The following is a 25,003-nucleotide window of genomic DNA, read 5'->3' on the forward strand; positions in this document are numbered from 1 at the left end:
AGGACATGTTTTGACTTCTACTTGAGTAAAAATATGTCAGAATAATACTTCTGTTACTTGAGGGCAATTTTGAATACCCTATACCCACCTTTGGGGACTGATGTGCTAATTGTCTTCTATGATCTGTAGTAAAAATCAATCAATGAATGAATCATTTTTTTTCAGACAATCTAGAAATGATAGATGTAATGCATAAAAACGTGTAAATAACGATAGATAGATAGATAGATAGATAGATAGATAGATAGATAGATAGATAGATAGATAGATAGATAGATAGATAGATAGATAGATAGATAGATAGATAGATAGATAGATAGATAGATAGATAGATAGATAGATAGATAGTATTTTTATTTTGTCTGAAAAGGGGTTTGAAGAACCTTCTCCTACTTATAGTCTTTAACACCAACAATCTTCCTGATTTCTACTTTACTTATGAGTCCATACGACACAAAGTCCATTAAATAAGCAAATAAATCAATATACTGTACATATAAACATACATATACACATTCATATGTGCCTACACACGTCTACAGACACTTATCACCTACAGTATTAAAGAGAAAAAGAAAACAACCAAACGTATAGAATTTGCATTTTCTACCGGTTTTGCCTGCTAATGTGCATTTAGTCAAATGAATTGTCCACAACAAATGAATTAATTTATTTTTGATAAAATTAACAACAGAGCTGATTGTTGTGTTGCGCTCAGGATATAGCTAGACATAAATTGCAAATTGGAATAAGTAAAACTCTTTAACAGTTAAAAAAAAAATTAGCCAAACAGTTCGACAAACAACATGTAAACGAGCAATTGTACCTCTCATTAATTTATACTTTTTAAACCGAGTAATAATAATGACAATATACATATGTATATATTCATATTTTTGTGTGGAATGTAGATAGATAGATAGATAGATAGATAGATAGATAGATAGATAGATAGATAGATAGATAGATAGATAGATAGATAGATAGATAGATAGATAGATAGATAGACAGATAAATTTTGTTTGTATATCTGTATATCTGGAGCGTGTAATGCAAATAATTTCCCTGTGGGATTATTTTAAGCATTTCTTATTCTGAAGATCTTTTTTTTAATATATTGTTCTTACTGCCCTCTGTTGACAGCTGCCTTAACCTCAGGTCGCAGCTTCATTCTGGCTTGGCCTGACAGGCAAACTGACCGTCTTAAATGGGACGGAGCTTTTTTCCTGCTGAGAGATCAATGCAGCAATTTCAAAGCTTTGGGTCTCCTGGTACTTAATCCTCAAATCAGCGAGAGATCCAAGACCCAGAGAGTCGTTACCTCAGTCTGCCTACGTTAAGAAGTCCTCCATCGCTGACTGTAACAGTCTTTATTTCCCCGTTCGTTTTTCAGTGCCGTCTCAGGGATAACCACATAAAAAAAAAATGCTACAAAATAAATATAAAGTTCGGAAAAGAGAAAAGAGAAAGTTTAAACACCAAAACTCAATAACTTACAATTAGAAATAGTTTTTATTACACCGTTTACCTTTTTACAAATGTATACACGAATGAAAAAAAAAAATCACAAGAGTTAATCAGAACAGTGTCAATGGAGGAATACAGTAGAAATGTTCAGCATTTATAAGTCTACTGCTTGTAGTGGACGTTGGCTAAATGGCCCCAGATTAAACAGCACTCGGATGAAGATAGAATATTCAAGAAGTTGTTGGCTTCCATTTATGTTTCTGCTTTGTTAACACAAATAATAATAATAATAAAAAAAAACTAACAAGTTATGAAGCTGGTGTTAAAAGGTACAAAATGTCTCTTTTTCGTGTTAAAATGGTCCCCAACAGCCCATGTATTGGACAGACTTAGTTTCTAAAACAGCGCATTGTTTAAATACAAGCGGAGAACTGGGACAAAGAAGAATAACCTGATATAAAAGGTAGCTCACACCAATTTTCCCTCATTTTCCTAAAAATACAGACTTCATATCAGAGCCAATATGAGAGGCATCCGACGTTTTAAAGAAATGCGACTCCTCTGTCTTTGAAAGGCTGCTTCTTGAATTCTTCATTTGGGTTTCTGGATTAGAGGATTAAGAAAACCAGCATCCTCATTTAAATTAGCTGCACCTCATAAATCAACAAATCCGACGATAATACGATGAAAGTAATGTTGAAGCAAAAGATCTTTACGGACAGCTCATAACACTGCAGGAAGCAGACAGGTAGACTAACTAGCTCGCTGTTCCTTTCTCCTACATGATCTTAAAGCAACAGCAGCATCACTGGTGGCGGCAGCACAACTACGCACTGAAATGTTCCGAAAAGTCCAACCGTTTGACTACAATGTTCAGTGGGAAAAAATGTTCGGAAATAATTGTTTTTTAAAAAAAAAATCAAAGGGTGCATAAAACATTAGGCACCATCTGCATGCCAACTGGTTGTTCAGGAGTGATGCGGGACAAAATGAGAAGGTTTCTATCCTACCATAACAGACATACACAGGTGAGGTTATCTAGAACCCCTCTTTTACACCCCGGTTCAGCAATAAACACCCAACCACGAATCCCCAATTATTGATCATTTTGTCCCGTCACGTCACACAAGGCGATCCTCCAAGATCACAGGGCTGGGATTACATAATGAAAGAGATTTATAATTTATATTTACCGTTTTTACCTGTGGGGAATTTTTCCAGGGCTGACCCTAATGTTGCTGGGATATTCGTGCACCCTGTCCAAAACAAATCAGTGATTTACATGCAAGGTGCTGAACAGGGGCGGTTCTAGACAGGGGCCAACAGGGGCCCATGCTCCTGTAGAAATGGTCCTGGCCCCTGTTATGGCCCCTGTACTAAAGACATAACATTAAATACACTTCTCATAATTATTTGCAATGGCAAAGAAACCATAACTGATTGGTTACTTTGACCAATTTTATTTTTTACCTATACAGTTTTACTCTTAGAAGGATTTAAAAATTAAGATGTTTCACGTTTAGCTTTAGCCGTATTGAGCTGGGGGCAAGTTTTCATCTGCTAGATCAGGGGTCCGAAACCTGCAGTTCCAAAACCACAAGTGGCTAACTTAATATTATTACACAGTTAAATATTGCCATTTTATTGTTTCATTTTTTTGTTCTGTGCCCCTGTGAAAAAACACTGGCCCCACCTTGGCCCCCCTGGTAAATTTGGTCTAGAACCGCCACTGGTGCTGAACACCTTCCTCAGCATATTACTATGTTCATCTTCTTTGACAATCGGGTTTCTCGGATCAGACAGGCCCGGCGGATGACACAATATCTCCACTTTGTGCTGCTGCTGCTGTGTCTTTGCTTTCTCCTAAGTCCCACCACCTTACAGTTCATAGTGGTTCCGCGGTTATTAACCCGCCCAGGTGGATCAAACGGGTAATATTCATGGACCACCTTCAACCCACCAATTCCGCGTCACAATCTTTCATTTGATCGCTTGAGGCTTGATAAACGTCCAGATTGTTGAACAAAAGGATGATTTTAAGTGGGCTTAAGATTGTGAGACTGGCATAAAAAAAAGAAACGTGTGGCACTACCTTCCAAAATCCATTAAAACGTTGTTGAACTGCATCATGTTCTGGCATCTTTGGAAATTTCTAATAAAAATTGGTGGGTCTCTACTAGAAACCTGAACAGGTGTCCTCGTTTGGCTTTTCATCAAGAAAATGAAAGAAAATTTGATTCTGCCTAAATACACTGGTTAAATGAACTCTAATTAAAGGTTGGGTGTTGTCATTGCTGGATTGTGCAACTCCATCTGAACCGGAAGTGCCGAGAAAACCCACCCGTAGAAGCTAAAATGACCGGATAAACAAAAGGCATAACATGTCTACTTGCTTTATTGATACCGATGCATTAGTGTGCTGGGTGAATAAAAAAAGCCCGACCTCTGCTTATGGGAACAAACGTTGGAAATCATTAGAAAAACTTGATTGGGTTTTAGGCCGATTCAGTTTGTTGACCGTGTGCCGCATACACCTGTGTTTGTGGAGGCATCTCAGATCGATGGATAACCCCTAACACCTACTACTGCAGCACCACAGCTGTCTTGTATTTACATCCTACAGTTAGAGCCTGGGACGGTCTGCTAAACACGGCTACAAACAAATTACGCTGAAACAAAGCTGCTCCCGCGGCACTCTTTTCCCGCCGGGGGCCCGATTTTACCGGATTCAAGCTGAACTTGGCACGTGACGTGAGATTATAGCTCTGGTCTTTTAGTGTTGTACAGTAAGAGCGGCATACGGCGGCTTATTCTATCGCTACCTCGCAGACAACACTAAAGATTCAATGGATGGAACCAACTGTATCGATTAATTAATGCCCTAATGATATCAAAATACCGCCGTCCTCTAATAAACCAGGTATTTATATCACGTTGGAAAATCCAGTCCCCAGGGTTGGGGTTTTTTGTCCAGTCACCTCCTGCATGTTTTACTGAGCACAACACTTCTTATTTAGACTTAGTGACGTGTCTGAGACCGAAGCCCGGCGGCAGCTTCACTGAGCCTGCGCAGCTTGGTTCTTCATCTCCTGCCACTGCTTCTCCCGCAGACTGAGCTCCGCCTCAGAGAAAGCTGCCGGACCCCAGTTGGTGATCTTCTGCGGCGCCTTGGAACCTGCGGATGACAAGTAAAACGTCACTCGCCATCGCACGAGTACTTAACGTGACATATTCTAAGCGATCGAACACAGCGGAATCTTTAAAAACAGGCCGATCTCAACCCAACTCGAATGTCCTGGAGAACGGTCTCCATCTTATGGTCCTGGTTTTGCTTTGCCAGTAGGCTCCATCGTGTCACTGCTACATGCATGCTGCCTGTCCTGTGTGTGAGGGGTGGCAGCAGGGGGGCGAGTCACGCAAGAACCACCACTGCCACAACCAGACGCCAACAAGGACGGAGGTAGAGGTTCTCACTTCCTGAGCATTTTTGCGTAGACGAGCTTCGCTGTGCAGAAACCTCTGTACGTCTGCAGTTTCTGTGACCTTTTTAGGCAAGGCACAAAGCAAGTGGCTGGGGCGAACGTCTTCTAATCGGCCCCCTAAAGATGTGATAAAGTGCAGCCAGCACTCCTAAAGGCAGTGATGAGAGGAGCGCCTGGTGCTGCGGAAACACGCGGCTGTTGTGTCGGGTGGTGTAGCAGGTGTGGCTGGCATGATAGAGAAGATAAGAGAGGCAGAAAAACTTCACAGAAACTGCGTTCCATGCAACCAATTATTTAATATGGCTTCATCATTGTTCTCTAGTGCAACTCATTTAGCAGTGGTATCTCATGGGAATAATGTCTCTGTGATCCCCACTGAGTGTTTAGCATGATTTAGGGATGAATTTGATCAAATAATTAATTATGGATAAAGAATTAAAGATCCAGATTGCCTGTTTGAGCAAACAAAACTGTTTATTAGGGGTTCTGCTATATTTCATTTATTCTTTTTAAATAATTTTAATTTCAGAAATGTTAATCAAGCTAAAGAGAATTGTGGTAAAAATCCCTGTTTTGATTTTGTGTGGTCCGTTGGATTATCTTTCCTGATTTTACATAATACAGATTCACTAGTTGCTGCCAGAGTGGAGTGGGGACCACACTGTGGGGGAGATGGGTTTGAACTTTACAATATTTTTCATTTTAAACTTTGCATAAAATAAAAAAACATTACTGACATCATTTGTTCGGATAACTGCAAGAAGAACAAAATCAGCATGAATTAAAAATAATAGTTTGGGCAGTTTACATTGCCAGTGAGATCCTACTCTAATTAGGATTTTTTATTTATAATATTTGTATTAATTTACTAGCAACCGTGATAGCAGAGGATGCAGATCTCTGTCAGCGTAAAAGTGTTGGAACCCAGCCTGTCCCAGTGGGTCCTCTCCAAAAGGAGGCGCTATACAAATGTATTCATACCCATGGAACTGTTTCACATTTTGTCACTTTACAAAAACAAATATCAGTGCATTTTATTGGGACTTTATTTGACTGAAAGAGAGGAAGTGGTGACTAGTTGTGAAGAGGAACGAAAAAGAATCATGTTTTTCTCTGTTTTTTTACAAGTATAGCTCTGGGTTTCAGCAGATTACGGAAATATAATCAGCATTACAGACATAGCTTTAAAAACTGCGACGATATATTCCTCTTTGTCATCGCAGTAAGGTGCTTTGGGATCTTTCAGTTTTGTTTGGTAGTCAAGAAAAAACGGAATTTACCCATAATGCACCATGCAACCCAAAATCTGCAACTCGCTTACTTTGCATTGGTATTCAGCCCTTTTACTATGATATCCCTAAATATAAACAAATTCAACCAATTTATATCAGAAGTCACCTAATCGGTAAATAAAGTGCACGTGTGAGCAATTTCCTCTCGATACAAATGAAGGCGTCTTAAATATCATGTCATATAATTAAAATAGCTGCGAGCAAATGGCATCAGGAAGACAGAAGAACAAACTGGGCATAACGTTGTGGAGAAGTTAAACGCAGGGTTGGGCTCTAAAACAATAACTCAAGCTGTGCAAAGGTCAGTCTTGTGAAGAACAAGGCTGTCCATGGAAACCCAGAAGGAAAGCATTCAGTCAGGGAGTCAGCTGATTGGTCACACAGAATCCCAACAAAGGTTTGTGGTTGTAACTGTGTGCGGGTATGAGAGTGGGAACAGATTTGCAACGGACAGCGCCGCATGCTGTCTCCACCTGAGGAGAAACGTCGGCAAACATCAGGCCTACCTGGTTGGATGAGCCGCAGCATCCCTTCCTGTTCAGCCACTTTGTGCTTCCATGTCCTGGTGTTGTTGGCTGCATCTTCCAGCTTCTTCATCACCGTCTGAGTCAGGCACAGCAAGTTGAAGCAACGTTAGAAACCTGCACAGCTATTATTTGGCTTTGTTAACAACAGTTAGCGGCAATAACAACTCTTTTGATAAGGTCCACGATAATGATTAGGATGAAACTTAAACGGAACAGGATTTAGAAGCAGCGTCAAGCGCCCGGTCGTGACCAAAGCTCCTGATCATTTCTCCGCACACCGCGTTTTCCGGGTGGCTCTCGCCGCTCACTGACCTGGTACTGCTCCAGCGCTCCCTGCCTCTCTTGCTCCAGCTCCTCCAGCTGTTGCATGGCAGCCTTCAGGGCGTTCTCCTTGGCCAGACGCTCCTTCTCCAGCTCCTGTTTCTCCGCCTCGGTCTGAGAGATGGCCCGCTGCTGATGCAGGTGGATCTGCTCCAGCTCCGCTCTCTTCTCCGCCTCCTCTTCAAGCAGCCTGCGCCACACACAGACGCGCAACGCAATAAAAACTCTGACACAGACACACTGGACTGCACCCCTGCTCTAGAGTGGTTAGCGGGGAAGAAAAGCACATGTTACGGAATAATTGTTTCTAACAAAATCACAGGTGGAGCGTTAGGTAACCCTCTGGCCAATACTGCCTTAGGACAAGCGGACAGCATTCAGTCTTCCTCTCTGATCCCATCACTGAATGATATTTTAGCCAATCAGTAGTACAGACGCCACCCACCCTGAGGCCCAGTGAACATACAGCAAACATCTTGTTGCTAGGAGCAGTCTGCACTATTCAGACAAACCAAGGTATTGTTATTTCTGAACAATCTATTTTAATTTTATCGTTTGGAAATATCCACAGTTCCAGATTTTTTTTTTTACATATATTTGTATGATATGTATATAAATCAGACTTTACAAACAGTTTGTCAGTACTTGAGCAGTCTTTTCACCAGATAATCACTCTTATTTGACAAACTGCCAACTACTTTTTACTTCTGGTGTGTCACTCTTTGGTTTGAGGACAATTTTTGACTGCTCTAACGAGCTCTGACCACAAGAGGCCGCTCTTTGGAGATGTTTGGGGTTATTTTTTTATTATTTTTTTTGGACATCTCTCACCATTCTGCTCCGTGTGTGTAAATGTGGGTTCTGGTCCAGCTTAATGACCTGTAGCTAGAAGAAATGGGCCTCTGTGTCCCGTTACATTCACACCCCAATGAAATAGGCAGTCGTGCATTGTTAATTATTTCAAGAACATCTTCAGTTGGGTTAATTTAAAAGGTACTTTGGAGGAATAATAACTGCGCCACCAGGGAGTTAATCAAAAACAAATATTTCTTTAGCAGGGCTGCAGGTAAACATGTTCACGTCTGCAGGGAGCGTTCACATCTGGCGCTAGTGCGGGACAGAGGAGGATAATAGTTATAAATCACTCCACTCATGTATATATTTCCATGTAGCAATAAGGTACATAATGCTTGTAATGCGCTGGTGGAGAAACAAACATTGCCTCTGTGTGATAATGTCAGCGGCTCACTAAGGTTGAATATGTCCGGGCGTCAGCAGGTGGCGCTGCTGTGCCTTCTATGTTTCCGGCCTTGCCGTCAAGGTTCACAGAAGTGGCTTTAGATTCTGCTCACCTTATCAGCACCGTTCTGGTGCTTCTCAAGTCGTTTTCAACGGGAAGTTACAAAAAAACCAATTCCTGTGACGAACCTCGATACGATCACGTTTGATTCTGTCTGCTTCGAAGCAAAAGCTCCGCGCTTCGGCCTAACGCACAAACGAAGCAATCGAGGTCAGCTAGACTCCGGTGAGGCTCCATATCAGTGCAAACATTCTCATATTTATCCGTCGTCATTAATGTTCTCTACTACCCTAAGTGAACAGAGATAACTCAGCGTAGCTCCCACAGAATAAGGACTGTCACACTTCCTTGTAGCAGCAAACTCGCACTCAGCCCCCACCAATAAATCCTGCCTTTTACTGCTTGACCTGAGATTTGGCTGAGATAAAGCGCCGGCGCTGGTAGACTGGCTCATATGAATGGGGAAAAAAGAATCAATTCGGCAGCAACTAAGGGACAGATTGTTGTTTATCAGACAGTGATTTAAGAGGACATATAATGACACGCTCTTTGCTGTTTGGCCGACTGTGAGGTGGAAAGCTAATGTCAGCAAAGAGGAAGGAAGGACAAGAGAGGAAATGCGGCGGGCCTGTGGCAAAAAGAATAAATGACTTGGTGAGACTCCCACGAGAAAAAAAAAAGAGAAGCAGACTGAGTTCAGGAGATTTTCTGGACGTAAACCGATGCTAGACTAGTAATTCAGCTGCCAGAAGTGTTGGGAAATGGAAGCGTGCCTTTATTCTGCCTGTGAGGACGTTTCCTGTCTATAGTATCATATCTGTCCTCTGACTTTTGGACTGACCGTGCCTGCAGCTTACGAACAGTTTCCTCATCCTGTCTGGCACGCCTTTCCTCCTCCAGAGCCTCCTCCAGCTTATGGTACATGTCCTCCAGCTCCTGGACCCTCTGCAGGTACTGCTCCAGCTCACAGGACTTCTGGGCCACCTGCTCCTCCATCTCCTGTCGTACCTGTCAGACACAAGAAACAAAGAAATAAAAACCCTGTTTGAAAGCATCTCTGTGGAAGTGGTTCCCGTCCTGTAATGGTTTGACTTCTTTTTGAGAAGGTATATTTTTTTCCCTAACCTTCCCTGTTATGAGTGGTGAATAATTTATCTGTATCCGCAGCCGTAAACCAACGTTTTACCAAGATTTCAAAACAAGGATAAAAAGATTACAGAGGTGACATTTAAAACATGGCATCAGTCTGTATTTTATCACCTTAACTCTAAAATATTCCTTTTCTAAATCCCTCATGTTACATGATAGAGTTTCCTTTCACTTAACTTACCATTAATATCCCAGAATACAGCTTTATATGAGCAGCCGGCGTCTGTCTCTCTCCATCTTTCTCTTATTTACCCATCTTTCTGTTTCTTTTTACGTTTCATTCTCCATCATGGTTATGTCTAAAGATACATGCCTCTACATTTCTACTTCTTGATTTAACGAAAATCTCTTTAAATCTAGATCTGCCAGAGTTTAGAATAATTCTGAGTGCCACTTTATCCAGTGTTTACTTTATTTGGGATCTGGTTCATATGATCCATTCATGGGGTTTATCCAGAAACAAAAGCTAAACAAAAGTTTTCCCAAGAGGAAGGCAGCCATTTGTTTTCGGTGATGGACTCAGAAAGGTGTACTTTTGTTTCCAGAAGACAGACCTTTGGAGATGTGTGACAATCAGAGGCAAATAGTATTTTTGTAGGATGTCTGGAAACAACAGAGCCGTTCGTACCTCGTGAAATCAACACGTTGTTGTAGAACACCACAGCAGAAAAGGACACATTTGTCCCGTTGTATCCCTTGTGCACTCCCGACGCAAGGGATACAAATTCTGTCGGGTATAACTACTTAATAATCTGAGCATTTATTGCTCGCCGTATGTTGCCCCATCAGAAAAGACTCCCTGCGGCCAGTAGAAACTCAGCACTGTTAAAAAAATCGGGGGCCAGAGCGTGTAAAAATGTGCAGCGACTCTGTGCTCTGGCTCTGCTGGAGGGAGGGTGTGTTTACCTGCGTGCAAAGAGCGAACGTGCGTGACTCTGACACGGAGAGCAGAGACGATGCGGAGACAGAAAAAGCTCAAGATGTGATCTGCCACCATTTAGAAAGGCTACTGACTTTAATAAAATGAACTGATAACACATACAGACATTTAATACTTTACTACATGCAGTGATGAAGGGGCGCTCCACCCCTCTGGATTATACTAGGGGAAACACTGAATCCTATTTGTTGGATGCAACAGAAACACAGGCTGAAGGACGTATCGCTAAGAAAAGGAAGAGAACGGAACGTGAACACTGTCTTGTTAGAGACAGCTTGGTGGGCTGTTTGAGCAGAAAAACCCAGATATTGATCTTTGTAGAAAGCCAACCATGGAACCCACAGAGTGCACTCTGCTTTTCGTGTTGGTTTCAGAGGAAGTGACGCGCCAGATGAGACATTTCATGATTGTAACGATCACCAAACGGGTATTTAGGAGATCAGACCATGTTTCCATCTACCATCAGACTCCACACCCACTCTATCTCAATGAGAAACAATGCTAAGCCAGATAAACCTTTAATCTAAGGCCCTTATGTCTGATCATTTTTTTAACCTGGCACACTGCAGTCCATGAAAATATCGGGGAGCTCAAGAGAAAGTTGAATAGAAGTTTGCCTTGCCCTGCAGCTGCTCTGGTGCCACGCTTTACTGGAAAGCAGACGTACCATTTTTTCTCTCTCCAGCTCAACCCTGTAGCGGTCCTGGAGTTCAGTGTGGGTCAGGAGGCGTTTTTTCTCTTCCTCTGCCGCCTTAGCCGCCGCTTCCTCCAGAGCCTGACCAGAAATAAAACAAACATGAAACCGGGGACAAGAGCTAAAAAAAAAAAAAAAAAAAAAAAAAAAACACAGAGTATATTTGCTGTTTAAACAGGACTTAATAAAGACACAGGAAGCTAGAAATGTAAAACATAACATTAGATTAAAACATTTAGGTGAACATCTCGTCTCTAAATTACCTGTGAAACTATCCTATGCATATTTGTGGGACCAGATGAAGTATTATATTAGTATGAAGATGACTTGTCTATATCATTCAACATGGAAAGCTATTACTATAGTGTTCATGCGCAAGCCGGAGGAAAAACGTCACATTTTTTTCCCCAATTCCATGGGGATTTTATGTAAATAAGATTCACCAAGCAGTGCGTCATTGTGAAGTGAGAGGAAACTAAAAACCCTTAAAAAAATCTAAAATTGTGGCTCGCATTTGTGTCCATCTTCTCTTTACCTTTAATTGCGTTTCTGGTGTGTTCAGGGTAATGAACACAGTTTTCCAGCGCTCACAGCATCTTGTGTCTAGGTCTAATGTCTAAAAGTTTAGTTTTGGTCTCATCGGACCACAGCACCTTCTTCCACGTTTCTGCTGTTACCCCTACATGGTCAGTGGGAAACTACAAGGAAGACTTCTTATGGTTTTTCTTTCAGCAATACCTTTTTTTCTCTTAACCTGAGCTGCGCAGGGGTTTTAGAGCGGGAACGTCACGCCGGCGTGAACTGCGCCCACAGCCACGGCGCAGCGAGAGACGGATTCTGGAGCTGGCGTGTGTCTGTTTGTGTCAGCCTGTGTGCTCCTTGTGCATTCATGCAGCCAGGTGAGACGGAGTTCTACACCTCAACGCCAGCCTGCTGTGCGTTCTCATACAGTCGTCCCACACAAAGGCCGGACTGTCCTCTTGTGTCCGTAAGATGACTGTAATGTGAAGTATTTCCGTCTGCCTGTGCGACCCACTGTTTGTCACCGTGATGCTGCTGCCTGCAGAATGCCCTCTAGTGTGCTGAGCTAACAAGCAAAGTCACAGAGGTCTAAGAAAGTTCTTCTGAGGTGCATCCCAGGTTATTTCCATGTATTTATAAAAAAAAAACAAATGTTGAAACTTTTTAGAGTTTTTAAGCCCACCAACATTTTAAGCCAAACGAGACCGTTGCGATTGATATTGTGATGACGGTTGCTATTTGGTATATTTATTTGCAGCAGTAAGTCGTTTCATTGTGTTTTTTTGTGCGGCTCTCCTATTCTCCGTCACTGCCATCCAGTCCAATCAAGGTCTGAACTTTGGAGACCTTGATCTTTTTCCTTGTTCAGCCCTTCTGTTGTAGATGTGCTAATAGGTTCGCCATCGCTGTCCCGATAATTGATCCAGTTTGAGTCAAGCTCCAGCTCTCAAACGGATGGTTTCACGTTTGAGTGCAGACTACTTTGTTACACAGAGGAGTTTATGATCGACCACGAGGTGCCCAGTTTCTGTGGCGGCAAAACAAGCCCAAATCATCACTGAACCATGCCCCCTTCACCATGCCTGACAATTGCTGTAAAGTATTTGTGCTAATATGTCTGGTTTTCACCCAACATGCGGCTGTGTGTTATGGTAACTTCCTGGTTAACCTATAGTATACCCTTAAATGGTTTCCACTTGTGGCCTCGTTTTACACGAACGGGCTTTGAAAGGCTTGGAAATAACCCTAAGGTCCTTTCCAGATTAACGGCTGGCAAGATTTGCTTCTTCTATGCGAGTGTCGTTCTTCCTTGACATTATGTTAGCACAAACTTGTTAGCTTCGGACCATGAGGGTGCCGAGAATTCTTTTATAGAGGGCTCACTTGCTGATAGTCACTTAAATCAACTGCATTTAATTAGCAACATGTGGCTGCTAATTTCCAAGCTGGATCCATCCTGGATTATCCATGTTGGTTTTATGTTTAATGAAGAATGACACTGTGGAGTTGGACATCATTTTTTTTTTCATTTCAAACTGAAGATGTACTTTATCTGTTTACCATTGTTGTCCTGTCTGCATTGCATCAACATTTAGCATACATTCTTAAAAGTGAAACATAAAACACCTGCGTTCAAATCCAACAGATCAAATCAGGTCTACATGCACAGTAGCTTATGTCTTTTAGAACAACTAAAGTAAGAGGAACAAAACATTGACATCTTTTGCCATGTGATCATTTTCAATTAGACTGGCTCTGAAATTGGTGCCTGTACAAGTGGGGGTGATTGGGCTGCCTATAGAAGTATTCAGAGGAAACCTTGGTGCTCATCATTTGCAAGGTAAAAACAAATTAAATAACTTTACTGTAGGGATACCAAGTGGAAGGGCTTTGGAGACTGATCTTGCGTCATCGGACACTACCCATGGGGTATAGAAGAAAGTTTTCAGAATAAGAACCTTCGGCTACCTGGGCTTTGCTTCAATTACCACAGTTGGATTTTGTGGCGACACCAAGCCCAGTTAACCGTGTTCCAGTTTGAAGTCCAAGCAGTATCTGATCATCCATATGCTCAGTGAATCGGCCAACCACTATTACCAATAAAAGCTAATAACATTGTATTTCTCTTCCATTTGGCATTTTAATACCAATCGCCACAGCAACACATTTAGTTGAGGAGGTCGTATGGTATTGTTAGCGTGAAAAAATTATTCCGGTACAAATTATCAAAAGTGCAGATAAACTGTCCACCCCCTTTTTTTTTTTACATTAGCTAGTGCTCTTTTATAGGCAAGGCAGCCATGTTGGATTTTGAGCTTGATGGTGATGAGTAAAAATGTCCTCTTCCAACAATCCCAAGGTGCGATAAGTTATTAGATCCCAACTGATAAGACATAAATATACCAATCTATTCAACCAAATGTGAAGTTTTTTACTGACGTGAACAATCTGGATTAAATTCCTGCGGTACGACCGTCATAAAATGTGTCAGGGTGGTGGTACTTGGGAAAACGCAGGTTCTACTCAATTGTCGAACGAATGACATCACCTTAATTGTTTTTTGTAAAGCTGACATTTCCTGTTCACCCCCCCCCTTTCTCTGACAGCAACATATAGGAAGAATGAGTCAACAACAGGTTTTGAAGCATTCCAGTCACCGCTGAGTGTTACTGCAGCCCGTCAGCGGCATCCACGGACAAGACGGTGACTCAGGTTTGAAACGGCAACAAAAAAAAGAAACATCTATAGAGGCTGATGTGACCTTAACAGCAACTACTCCCCCATGACTGATAAGGCTGATCTTTTGTTTCTATTCATGAGCAGCTGACCTAGTTTGATTGGGCGAAACAACAGCGAGTGTGTGTGTCTGAAACCAGCAGTGCATAACAAAGTAGCAAGCAATAAAGATAAGAGAGCCCTACAGATAAGCTGGTCCTTTTAGGCTGTGATTTAACTTGTGAGGAATGCTGCTCAATCAGTTTTGTGACTTCTTTAGCCTACAGCAGGTGAAGCGGTGTAGCTGGGACCCGAGTGTGTGGGAAACCAAGTTGTTATCGGAGGTCAGACGAACCCTGAAGCAGCGAGGAATTCAAAAACAAGAATTGTCAGCATCTTTCAACCATTCGTTTACAACTCCTCCGATGGCAGAACACAGCTTGGTAACGGAGAAAGTCAGGAGGGAAACTCCCACGTTGGTTAAGGTTTCAACCAGCGCAGCATCTGATCAGATGGAATCAGTCATTCAGTAGGTTTGCATATCGTTGTTTTGGTGTTTGCTGATCTAAGCAGAGCATGATGCTGACAGGACTGGCTCCATGCTTCATTTCACACAATCAAAAACTGCTTTCACAAAATCACCGCCTACCATGGACTGACTGGGCTTCCACCGCCATGATTCGTGGTTGTACTCTCATGTGGAAGGGACAAGAGTCAAAGTGAACAAAGAGCTGCTTGGGGACTAAGCTGACTGAAATCTGTTACATTTAGTGCAGCTACTATGCAGCAGTATCTTTCTACTGACCGTCTAGTACAAGGTCTACTAGCCTGGCCAGCCAGACTGACTTAAGCCGTTTATACGCCACCGTACCAGTGTGGTAAGGAGCTGCTAGAGCCCGATTTCAAAGGGGGGGCTAACAGGGTCGGGGTCAACAGGTTAGAACCAATCGGATAACTATGGATGTGACGCAGGCACAAGCACCAGGCGACGAAAATCTCTGTATTTATCTTGGCTGTTATGGTAGCAGAAAAGCGCTGCTGCATTATGGGTAATTCTACCGCTGAGAGTGACGCATCGTAAAGACCCGCCTCCCGCGCTGTGATTGGTCCGGTCTGTTTTGGGCCAGAGGGAATGGAGCATTACCAGACTGACTTACGCTGCGTGTAATTCAGTCTGGCTGCCCAGGCGACAGAGTTACTATCTGTTGTAGCATTACGCTAAACATTTGTTAGTACTATTTGCTGTGACACTGCAATAACAAAACATTACTAGCTTCAGCTGCCATGCCCTGTGCAGTAACAGTCGTGAAAAATCTGGACTTCTGAAATCTGATTCCGTTTCTCCTCTTTCTGGGTCAAAGTCCTTTGAAGTGCTTTGTAAAAATATTTTTAATATTAACAGGCTAACGGGTCAAACAGGTTGGAAACCTTTACTACTGGTAGCACTACATTCCTTAAAACTAGCAAGCGCTGCTTGCAAGGCCGCATATAGGGGTGGACACCAGGGGTCTCATTTATAACGCCAGTGTACACACACAATGGGGCCTGAAACGTGCATACGCCACATTCCATGCAAAAGTTGGGATCTATTTAAAAAAAAACTTGAGGGAGAACGTGCGGTCCTCATTGCAACTCTGACCCAGGCGTACGCTCATTTTGGAGACGGAAGAAAGATGAGACTGTATCGCTTATATCGAAAACGGTCTATGCGGCGTTAGAATTATACTTTTATGTTTTGCAGTAGGTTATTTTCCAGCTGTTTCTCATATTTATCTACAGCCGTTTGCTAAAACAAATATGCCTTTGAGACATTTGGGAGAAAGCTTTGATTCATGGATGCCTTTTTATAATTACTTTATGAAAGGAAAAACATAGAGATAAATATTGTATATCAGCATTGAGCCTAAAAATATTGAGTTATTATTTTTGGTCCATATCAGGCAGCCCTCATTCAAACCAGCCAGTCTGTATGGAAATACAAAAATGCCACAAATCATTTAATTAAAAAGTCCTAAAAATGTATATTCATACATTGTTATCTTAAATTATTAAAATATATTAATTTGCTGCAAACATAATAAATGCACTTGCTCACTCCACTTACAGATCAAAACACCCAGCAGTCCTATGACGACTGTAGAAAAGGTGATTGGCCGGCAGCTGACTTGCTGTGCAGGTAAACCAATCAGATGTGAGGGTTCTTATGTTGTTACAAACAGCAGCTCTTTAAATTATTTCATGATGTAAGTTAGCAGAGGAAGCAATATTTAGGAATTATGCTCCCTGTGCACCACTCAGTGCTGGCAACCCACTGCTCCCTAAAGGAGGGGCTAAACACTGAGACAAATTTTCCCCCTGTGGGACTATAAAGAGACATATTGAGTCATTTATCTTTGTTTATTAAAATGAGTGATAAATTTAGACTATTACAATATATTGAAGAATATTTAATGATTTATTTATCCTACATACCCAATTTTATTCAAATGATCACATATAACAATGTGTTTAATCACTTTGTGTCATTGCTGACTTTCTATGGCAGGAACATTATCTAGGACCAGTTCTAAAGAGGAAACTTATGGAGCAGATGGGAGGGAGAAGTAGGGAAGAGACAAAAGAAGAAAGGAGTTAAAATCTAGTGGCAATCAGTTCCTAAAATTGTAAATGTTAGTTTTCTACAGAATGCTGTGTGTTTGGCCCCATCTAGGATTATCAGTCCCAGGCCAAGGCCAGGCTGCCAGCTGGTCTGGCTACTTTATACCGACTTTATCACAAAATATGCCTTTTTCATCATCCTGACAACACTGCAGAGAAAACATGGAAAACAGCTGAACACGGGACAGATCAACACAGAAAGCGTCGCTCAGACAGGGAAACGACTGTTTAACATTACTGTATAACAACGGGCCTAGAGCTGCTTGTTGAATGTGTACACTTTAACTTCACTTCCTCTTTGTATTATTTATGTGGCCTTTATTCCTCTTACTCTTTTTTGCTTGATCATAAACCACATTCATGCAGTCGTTCTCACGAAGATATTAAACATTGTCCCAATGAGCACAGACCCTGACTTCCTCATTTATCCAAGTACAGTATATTCATCTAGCTGTTCTGTCAGTTCTGGGTACCTTTGGTATTATATGTTTGTGGTATCCTTAAGATGCTGTGCTTGCATGTTTCCTTTTTTTCCCTCCCATTTCATTTATTGCAATGTGCCCTTCAACTCCAACACAGTTCCAGAGATAACGACCCAGATGTCCGCTGACTGGACGGAGGGAATGCCTCATCCTTACCTTCCTCATGTTCTCCAGCTCATGCTGTTTGGCCTCGTTTGCTGTCTGCAGCTCCCTCATCCTCAGCTCCAGCTCCTCCTGCTCGGCCTGCTGCTTGAGCCGCAGATCTCGCCGCTTCTGTCGGGCTTCGCAGTGCGGCGCGGGCCGGCCCTGGCGCAGCAGGTTCACGCACGTCTGAATAGCTGAGAAGAACCAAAGGCACAAAAATCCGGTTTGGTGCCATGGGACCTCTGACCGTTTTAATTTAACAAAACGTGCGAAGTTACAGTTTACAGTGTCTAGCAGAAGCACTCTTGAACTTTTTCACACGTTTTTTTTTTTTACAAAATATCGCAAACTTATCACATAAGCCTTAGACTTCACTGTACTTTATGTGTCAGAAAACTAACACTGCACATCTCCCTGCATACAAAATCCTCACAGTGTTGGCAGCATCATGCAACGGATAGGCTTTTCTTCAGCAGAAAAAGGGAAGCTGCTCAGAGGTGTGCAAAGATGGATGGACAGAAATCCTGGAAAAAAACAGTTAAAGGCTGCACAAGACTTTAGAAGAGGCAGAAGAACACTTAGCAACAAGAACTACAGTGGGATAGTTTAGATGGTGCCACTTTAAAATAAGGTTTGCCTTATAGATGGCTAATAAACACTTTATAGATAATTAAAATATCTATAAACACTTTACAACTCATTCATAAGTGTTTATTATGTATCAATGGTGAGCAAGTGACAAACTGACCAGTTTCTTTCCAAATAGTGACCCTAATGAGGTCAACTATGCATTTCCTCTAGGGTTGCTCATGTTAAACACTTTAGAAGTTATGACTTTGTACGCATAAACCAGTCGGTTTTGTCTCTTGCTCACCCCTAATTAATGCATATTAAACACTAATGAATGAGTTACAAAGTGTTTACGGCTTAATTAATAACATATCTATAAACTATTCATTAGCCATCTATAAGGGGAGCCTTATTGTAAAGTGGTGCCGTTTAGATCAAAGTGTATTCCCGTAAAAATGGCCTAGTCAAAGTCCAGACCTAAACTGAATAGACAATCAGTGGTAACAGTTAAAAACTCGTGTTGAAAGACGATCTCCATTCAATTCTTCTGACCTTGAGGGATTTCACAAAGAGTACAAGGTTGGCAGAGACTTAACCCATAAGACACAGGGCGGCTGAATTAATATAAACGTTAAAAAAATCATTAGCAGTTTATTTACACTTTACAATTATGTGCTACTTTGTGCCCTGCATGTGTAATCCAATAAGGTTTGCATGAGCTGGACTTGCATTCCGCTACAGGAGAAACATGCAGAGGGAACACATTTTTTTTTACAACTCACCCTGGATCCACTCCTGCTTCTTCTTCTTGTCTGAGGCACTGATTTCAAAGCTTTTTTGAGACGACTTGATGAGGAAGAGGCACTTCTTTCCCTCTTTGTCTTGTAAAGACTGCAGTGGAAAGCAACAAACAAACGGTTCACCTGCTGATGACTTACATCCGTGCAGAAATATAACGGGTTAAATCGTGTAAAACCAGAATGTGAAAAAAGAAAACCTAACTTTATAATTGAATAAATCTTTAGGACCACTATATCAGTAAAATACCTACGCCTGATGTAGAAGGAAGCAGAACGAGCCAATTAAATTTTGAAAGTTTCTGTGGCATGATCTGTTTTAGATACTGTATTTCTGTGTTGTGGCTTGTTGATGTGAGTTCGTAGCACAAGGATAGTTTAAAAAAAAAAAAAACAGCAGTAAAAATGGGGGATACATGCCTCCACAGTGCAGCTTCCATCCAACGGGATGTCTCCTTTCTTCTCTGCGAGGTCCTCACCAACATAATATGAAATAAAGCCAGGCTTCAGCACGAACCAGCGCTCTGTCCAGTTCTTCCTCTTGTGACCTTTCTTCATCATATACCCCTACAAAAAGAAAAGAAAACCAAGAGAATACTCAGATGTTTTGGCCTTTTTTAGTGGTGGATGAAATAGAAAGTAAGAAGAAGAAAAAAAATGCTGATGCTGAAAAAAGTTCCATGCTTCTTATTTCATTTTAGTTTGTAACTAGATGTGTTGGACACATCAATATTTGATATACTATCACAAAGTTCACAAAACTACTGTAAAACTTGATATTTAGATTTACTCAGGTGCTGTGTATGATGAATGCTCCTTTGGGACTCGTTTTCAACTAACTCCAAAATGATTAGAAAACAGTTTTACTGTGAAAACGCTGTGAGGTGATCACAATGTCAGGGGACATTATTTAGTATAAGTAAGTTTCATTATTTAGTATAAGTTATGATTTAGTATAAGTTAGTTTAATTATTTAGTATTTAGTATAAGTTTAATTATTTATACCCCTGGCAGAGTTGCTTTAAAGGTAATGTTTACATCTATAAGTGGTCCAGCTTGAGTCCTGACTGGAATCAGATGGAGAATCTTCAGAGGTCCATAAAGATTACAAGGAAGTTTTCCAACTTTAAAAACTCAGAGCTCATCTCTAGAGATAAATTGTCAAAATGACAGAGGAAAATGCAAAATGCTGGTTAGCAATTATTAGAAGGCCTTGACTCCTGGAATGTCAATAGATATTTTTTTTATTGATAATCAAGACATGATTAAAAAAATTTCCAAGATGTCCTTATTTTAATTAAAATGTAAATGAAAACAAATAACTTGTTTATTTCACAAGAGACATGCTGTTTTATTATCCTTTGGAGACTTGTCTGTCGTCTTCTCTATTACAAACAACTTTCTTGGTTGAATGAAAATAATTATTCATCTGAATATGCAGGGGTATGAATAATTAGGAATAATTAGGCTTAACTGTGTGTAATTTATAAAGTGAAGCTGGTGTTATATAGACTGATCAGTTATCTGTTTATTGTATTTTTTTTTTTTAAATCATGACTAGATCATTCCTTTGGCAGCAATCAAAATAGACAAGTTAGTTTCCCTCATGTCAAATCCTAATAATGATTTCTAATCAACCAGACAGTAAAAAAAAAAGTGCAAAGGGCTTGAGTGTTGCCCACCTGTTTCAGCACATCCAGGATGAGCTCCTGGTAGACCTCGTTGATGCCCATGGACAGCGTCTGCTGGTCCATGCCCTTACTGAAGTGACCTGAACCCACCAGGGTGATGAGCTCCCAAACATTCAGGCACTGCTGCTTTGAGTTCAGCTGCAACTTCAAGTCCTCGAAACGTTCCTCCACCCAGCTTCCTCCCATCGCCTCCGTCCACTTACGCAAGAAGTACTCTATCTGTGAAAGAGCACAAATACGGGATATGGTAAAGCCCCCCAAAAACACAAGCCTTAGGCTTTAAGCTGCAAATAAGAAAGCACAAAAGGTGTTAAATTTCCCATCAGGACCTACGGCATCTTTAGGAGGACAGCTCCTCCCAATTTTTGGGTTTCTTTTACCCGAAAGAGAAGTTCAATTAAATTTTTCTTTTCAATTTTATTTATACAGTGCCAGTTCATAACAGGTCAACTACAAAAGTCAAATTCAATTAAATCATACACATTGGTAAAAACATTTCCTTTCTAAGGAAGCTCAGCAGATTGCGTCAAGTCTTGACAAGCAGCATTCACTACTGAAGGAGCGTAGAGCCGCATTGGAGAGTCATCAAATAATGCAAATTTGAGAACAGTAGAACTCAGTAGAGTGAGAAAAATATAGGCCCTGGTGTCCTTCAGTAGCCTAAGCCTATAGCAGCATAACCTATAGAGATAACTCAGGGTAACATGAGCCTCTCTAACTATAAGCTTTGTCAAAAAGGAAAGTTTTAAGATTAGTCTTAAAAGTAGACGGGGTGTCTGCTTCACAGACCAAAACTGGGAGTTGGTTCCACAGGAGAGGAGCCTGATAGCTAAAGGATCTGCCTCCCATTCTACTTTTAGAGACTCTAGGAACCAGCAGCAGACCTGCAGTCTGAGAGCGAAGTGCTCTGTTAGGAACATACGGGGTAATCAGAGCTCTGATATATGATGGAGCTTTGATTATGAAGGGCTTTATACGTTAGAAGAAGAATTTTAAATTCTATTCTTGATTTAACAGGAAGCCAATGAAGGGAAGCTAAAATTGGAGACATATGATCCCTCTTGTTGATTTTCATCAGAACTCTTGCTGCAGCATTTTGGATCAGCTGAAGACTTTGAACTGCATTTTGTGGACTTCCTGATAGTAAAGAATTACAATAGTCCAGCCTTGAAGTAACAAATGCATGGACTAGTTTTTCATTGTCACCCCTGGACAGAATATTTCTAATTTTGGCGATATTCCTGAGGTGAAAAAAGGAAACTCTGGAAACCTGTTTAACATGGGATTTAATTGACATGTCCTGGTAAAAAATAACACCAAGATTTTTTTAGGCCAATGTAATGCTATCCATCTTAAGTGATTGATTAAGAAGTTTATTTTTGAGGACTCTGGTTCAAACTTCTGTCTTGTTAGAATTTAAATGCATGAAATTTAAAGTCATCCAGCTTTTGATGTCACCAAGACATGACTGCAGTCGAAGTAATTGATTGGATTCATCAGGATTTATGGATAAATATAGCTGAGTATCATCAGCATAACAGTGGAAATTAATCCCATGCTGTCTGATAATTTTGCCAATCGGAAGCATATATATAGTAAAGAGAATTATCATTAACATGAACAAACTGGAATATGTCAGACAAATAAAATTTAAACCAGCCTAATACTTTCCCCTTAATCCCTACAGTATGCTCAAGTCTTTGTAGGAGAATATTGTGATCAACTGTGTCAAATGCAGCACTGAGATCTAACAGGACAAGTACAGACACAAGTCCATTATCTGAGGCCATGAGAATATCATTGGTGACCTTCACCAGAGCTGTTTCAGTGCTATGATGAGCTCTGAAGCCTGACTGAAACTCCTCAAATAGGTCATTACTTTGTAAGTGTTCACATAGTTGATTGGCAACTACTTTGCCAAGAATTTTAGATAGGAAAAGATTAGATATAGGTCTGTAATTGATTAACTCATCTAGATCAAGAGAAGATTTCTTAATTAAAGGTTTAATAAGAGTTAGTCTACATTAGCTGACTGCAGTGTTTAAATTGAAATTCCTCCAACAAAATAAATTTTCCTGTGAGTAAGCTCCAATGTTTGTTACACTCAACAGTAAATCTTCCACCATTTGTAGAAGAACAGGAAGCTGGAAACTTCCTTTTCTGCTCTTGAGCAACTGATGTTTGTAGCAGGCCAACTGGTGAAACAACTTAGTCTGCTAGCGTAAAATCCCGCTTTGTTTGCATAATTGCAAGAGGGTTGAAACAAACAAAAGCTTACTTCAATCAAAAAGAACTGAAGGGAGAAGTGAACCAGTTAATTTTTACTCGCTTCAAATGGTGCACACCAGCGACTTCCCCACAGTTCAGCCAGAAATCTGTCACTTTGCTAAAAGTGCTTCTCTGGTGTGAACATTGGTCAAAAACTTCCATACACTCATCATCAGCTCATATTCACTTGGGGTTTTCATCTTTTATTTTTAACGGTTTTCCAGGGTGGAATAAATATATAAGTTATTTTTTCCCCCAAAAAAAAACAAGAAGTGGGTGATTGGGTTTCTGTCCCTTACTACGAATAAAAATACTGTCTAATCCGTTGGGTATTTCACATTTTAAATCCTGGGTGGGAGGAAGAGAATGATCTTCACATTTCTATTCAATTTGTTGACATCTAAGTGATCAAATATATAAAGATCATGGATAGAGTAAACCTTCAAATGAAGAAAAGTTGGATCTTGTGTGCCAACCTCTTCCAATACTTTTAAACAAAATTACATTTTTGGGGGTTTTGTTGTTTTGTTAATAGATAGTAACAAGGAACCTAATGACTGACTTATTTTTATAGAAATCAGAAAGCTGGAAGTAAAAGTAACCCACAGACAGCAAAGAGATGCACATATTTTGTACATTATGGTAGCTCTAAGCAATAGGAAGGAGGTGGGGGGTCCTTTGAAATTTGACGCAGCAAATAAAAGTAATATAGATATAAAGGATTTACTGATTCCAGGCTATAATGGGTAAAAAATGTGAAATACTGCCACTGACAGCTAGCTAACTGCTTTTATTGATTCAACAAAAGTGAAACAAGAAGTTCAAACTAAGTTGAACCAAACCATAGAAAACCTCTTTACCAGAGTGGAAAATATAACATCATCCTTGGATTCATCTTTTATCTTGTTATCAGTATTAACATTTCAGTTACTAATACTGTATGCATTAAATAGTATCTGTGTTTTAATTTACAATAAAACGGTCTTTGTTTAATTAGTTTATATAAACATTACATATTATACATATTGTTCCAAAAGATAAAGGCATTGATTAATCTGTTCTTTGCATTTGTGATCAATTGCTACGGTTCATTTCTTTTTATTACTGCACCTTTAAACAACACAGAAATGTCGTAGAGACGAATGAGGCTCACTTTGGAACTTACCGTGTAGATATGCTATATCTTCTCAGTTTATTGCGCAAAATCATTTTCTGTCAGCAGAGAATTGGACTGGCTGCAGGAATTAAAAGTAATGCGGTGATCTAAGCTCCCTTTTAATGTTTTTAGTTACTTCAGAAATAAACTCTTTGATTTTCACCGAACCAAGCATCATTACTTTAACATCTTGATGCTAATCCAGCTAGAATCCAAAGAGGGTTCCTATTGTTTTCTATCATTGCCAGAGTTTTTAGGTCTGCCTGTATATCAGGTGAAAGTCCCTCTACTCTGGTCCTCAGAGGACCCTGCTGATGCTTGTTAGAGTAAAACCTCCACCTCCTGTCTTCCTGGGTGAATATAAGAATCGAGAGTTTTAAATTGTCATTGTGTAACCACAATGACATTTTTTAAACTATTTTATAAGTGATTAGCCATAACTTACTATCAGCCATTACATAAAAGCATGAAGTAATTTAAAAAGATGATTGAATGCAATTATTGTGTGCTGTTTAGTGGTAAATGCACTCCCTAATGCAACATGTGTACTGAAATAGTCTGTTTGATAATGAGCAAGTTTTATTTTTAGAGCATAACTTGAGCTTGTAGCTGTAGACAACTGTAGGCTCTGACAGTACTATTGCTAAAAACATTGATAATTTTATATATATATATATATATATATATATATATATATATATATATATATATATATATATATATATATATATATATATATATATATATATATATATATATGTCGTCACTTTTGCTTTCCAAAGAAATACCAAAAGTATTGTGCAAAAATGTTAAGGCCAAAGTTTCATA

General features: G+C 40.4%; 1 protein-coding gene and 1 long non-coding RNA gene across 2 annotated transcripts in view; one reads left to right on the forward strand and one right to left on the reverse strand.

Moving 5' to 3' along the window:
- Window positions 1-3,100: 3,100 nt before the first annotated feature.
- The window catches only part of swap70b (switching B cell complex subunit SWAP70b), a 40,552-nt gene continuing 18,649 nt past the window's right edge, over window positions 3,101-25,003 (reverse strand). Inside the window, exons 4-12 of the mRNA XM_012862493.3 lie at window positions 20,743-20,970; window positions 19,481-19,627; window positions 19,046-19,154; window positions 17,706-17,887; window positions 11,146-11,253; window positions 9,231-9,397; window positions 7,081-7,279; window positions 6,748-6,844; window positions 3,101-4,642 (exon numbers count right to left, since the gene is read on the reverse strand). Coding sequence (XP_012717947.2) covers window positions 4,524-4,642; window positions 6,748-6,844; window positions 7,081-7,279; window positions 9,231-9,397; window positions 11,146-11,253; window positions 17,706-17,887; window positions 19,046-19,154; window positions 19,481-19,627; window positions 20,743-20,970 — 1,356 coding nt within the window. The 3' untranslated portion in view covers window positions 3,101-4,523. The remainder of the gene's footprint in view (window positions 4,643-6,747; window positions 6,845-7,080; window positions 7,280-9,230; window positions 9,398-11,145; window positions 11,254-17,705; window positions 17,888-19,045; window positions 19,155-19,480; window positions 19,628-20,742; window positions 20,971-25,003) is intronic.
- On the forward strand, window positions 14,566-17,768 carry LOC118565679. Its single transcript, XR_004932525.1, has 3 exons — window positions 14,566-14,938; window positions 16,516-16,585; window positions 17,647-17,768. It is a non-coding gene; the product is annotated as an uncharacterized LOC118565679 (long non-coding RNA).

This window comes from Fundulus heteroclitus, chromosome 2, assembly GCF_011125445.2.
Source record: "Fundulus heteroclitus isolate FHET01 chromosome 2, MU-UCD_Fhet_4.1, whole genome shotgun sequence".
Taxonomy (NCBI): domain Eukaryota; kingdom Metazoa; phylum Chordata; class Actinopteri; order Cyprinodontiformes; family Fundulidae; genus Fundulus; species Fundulus heteroclitus.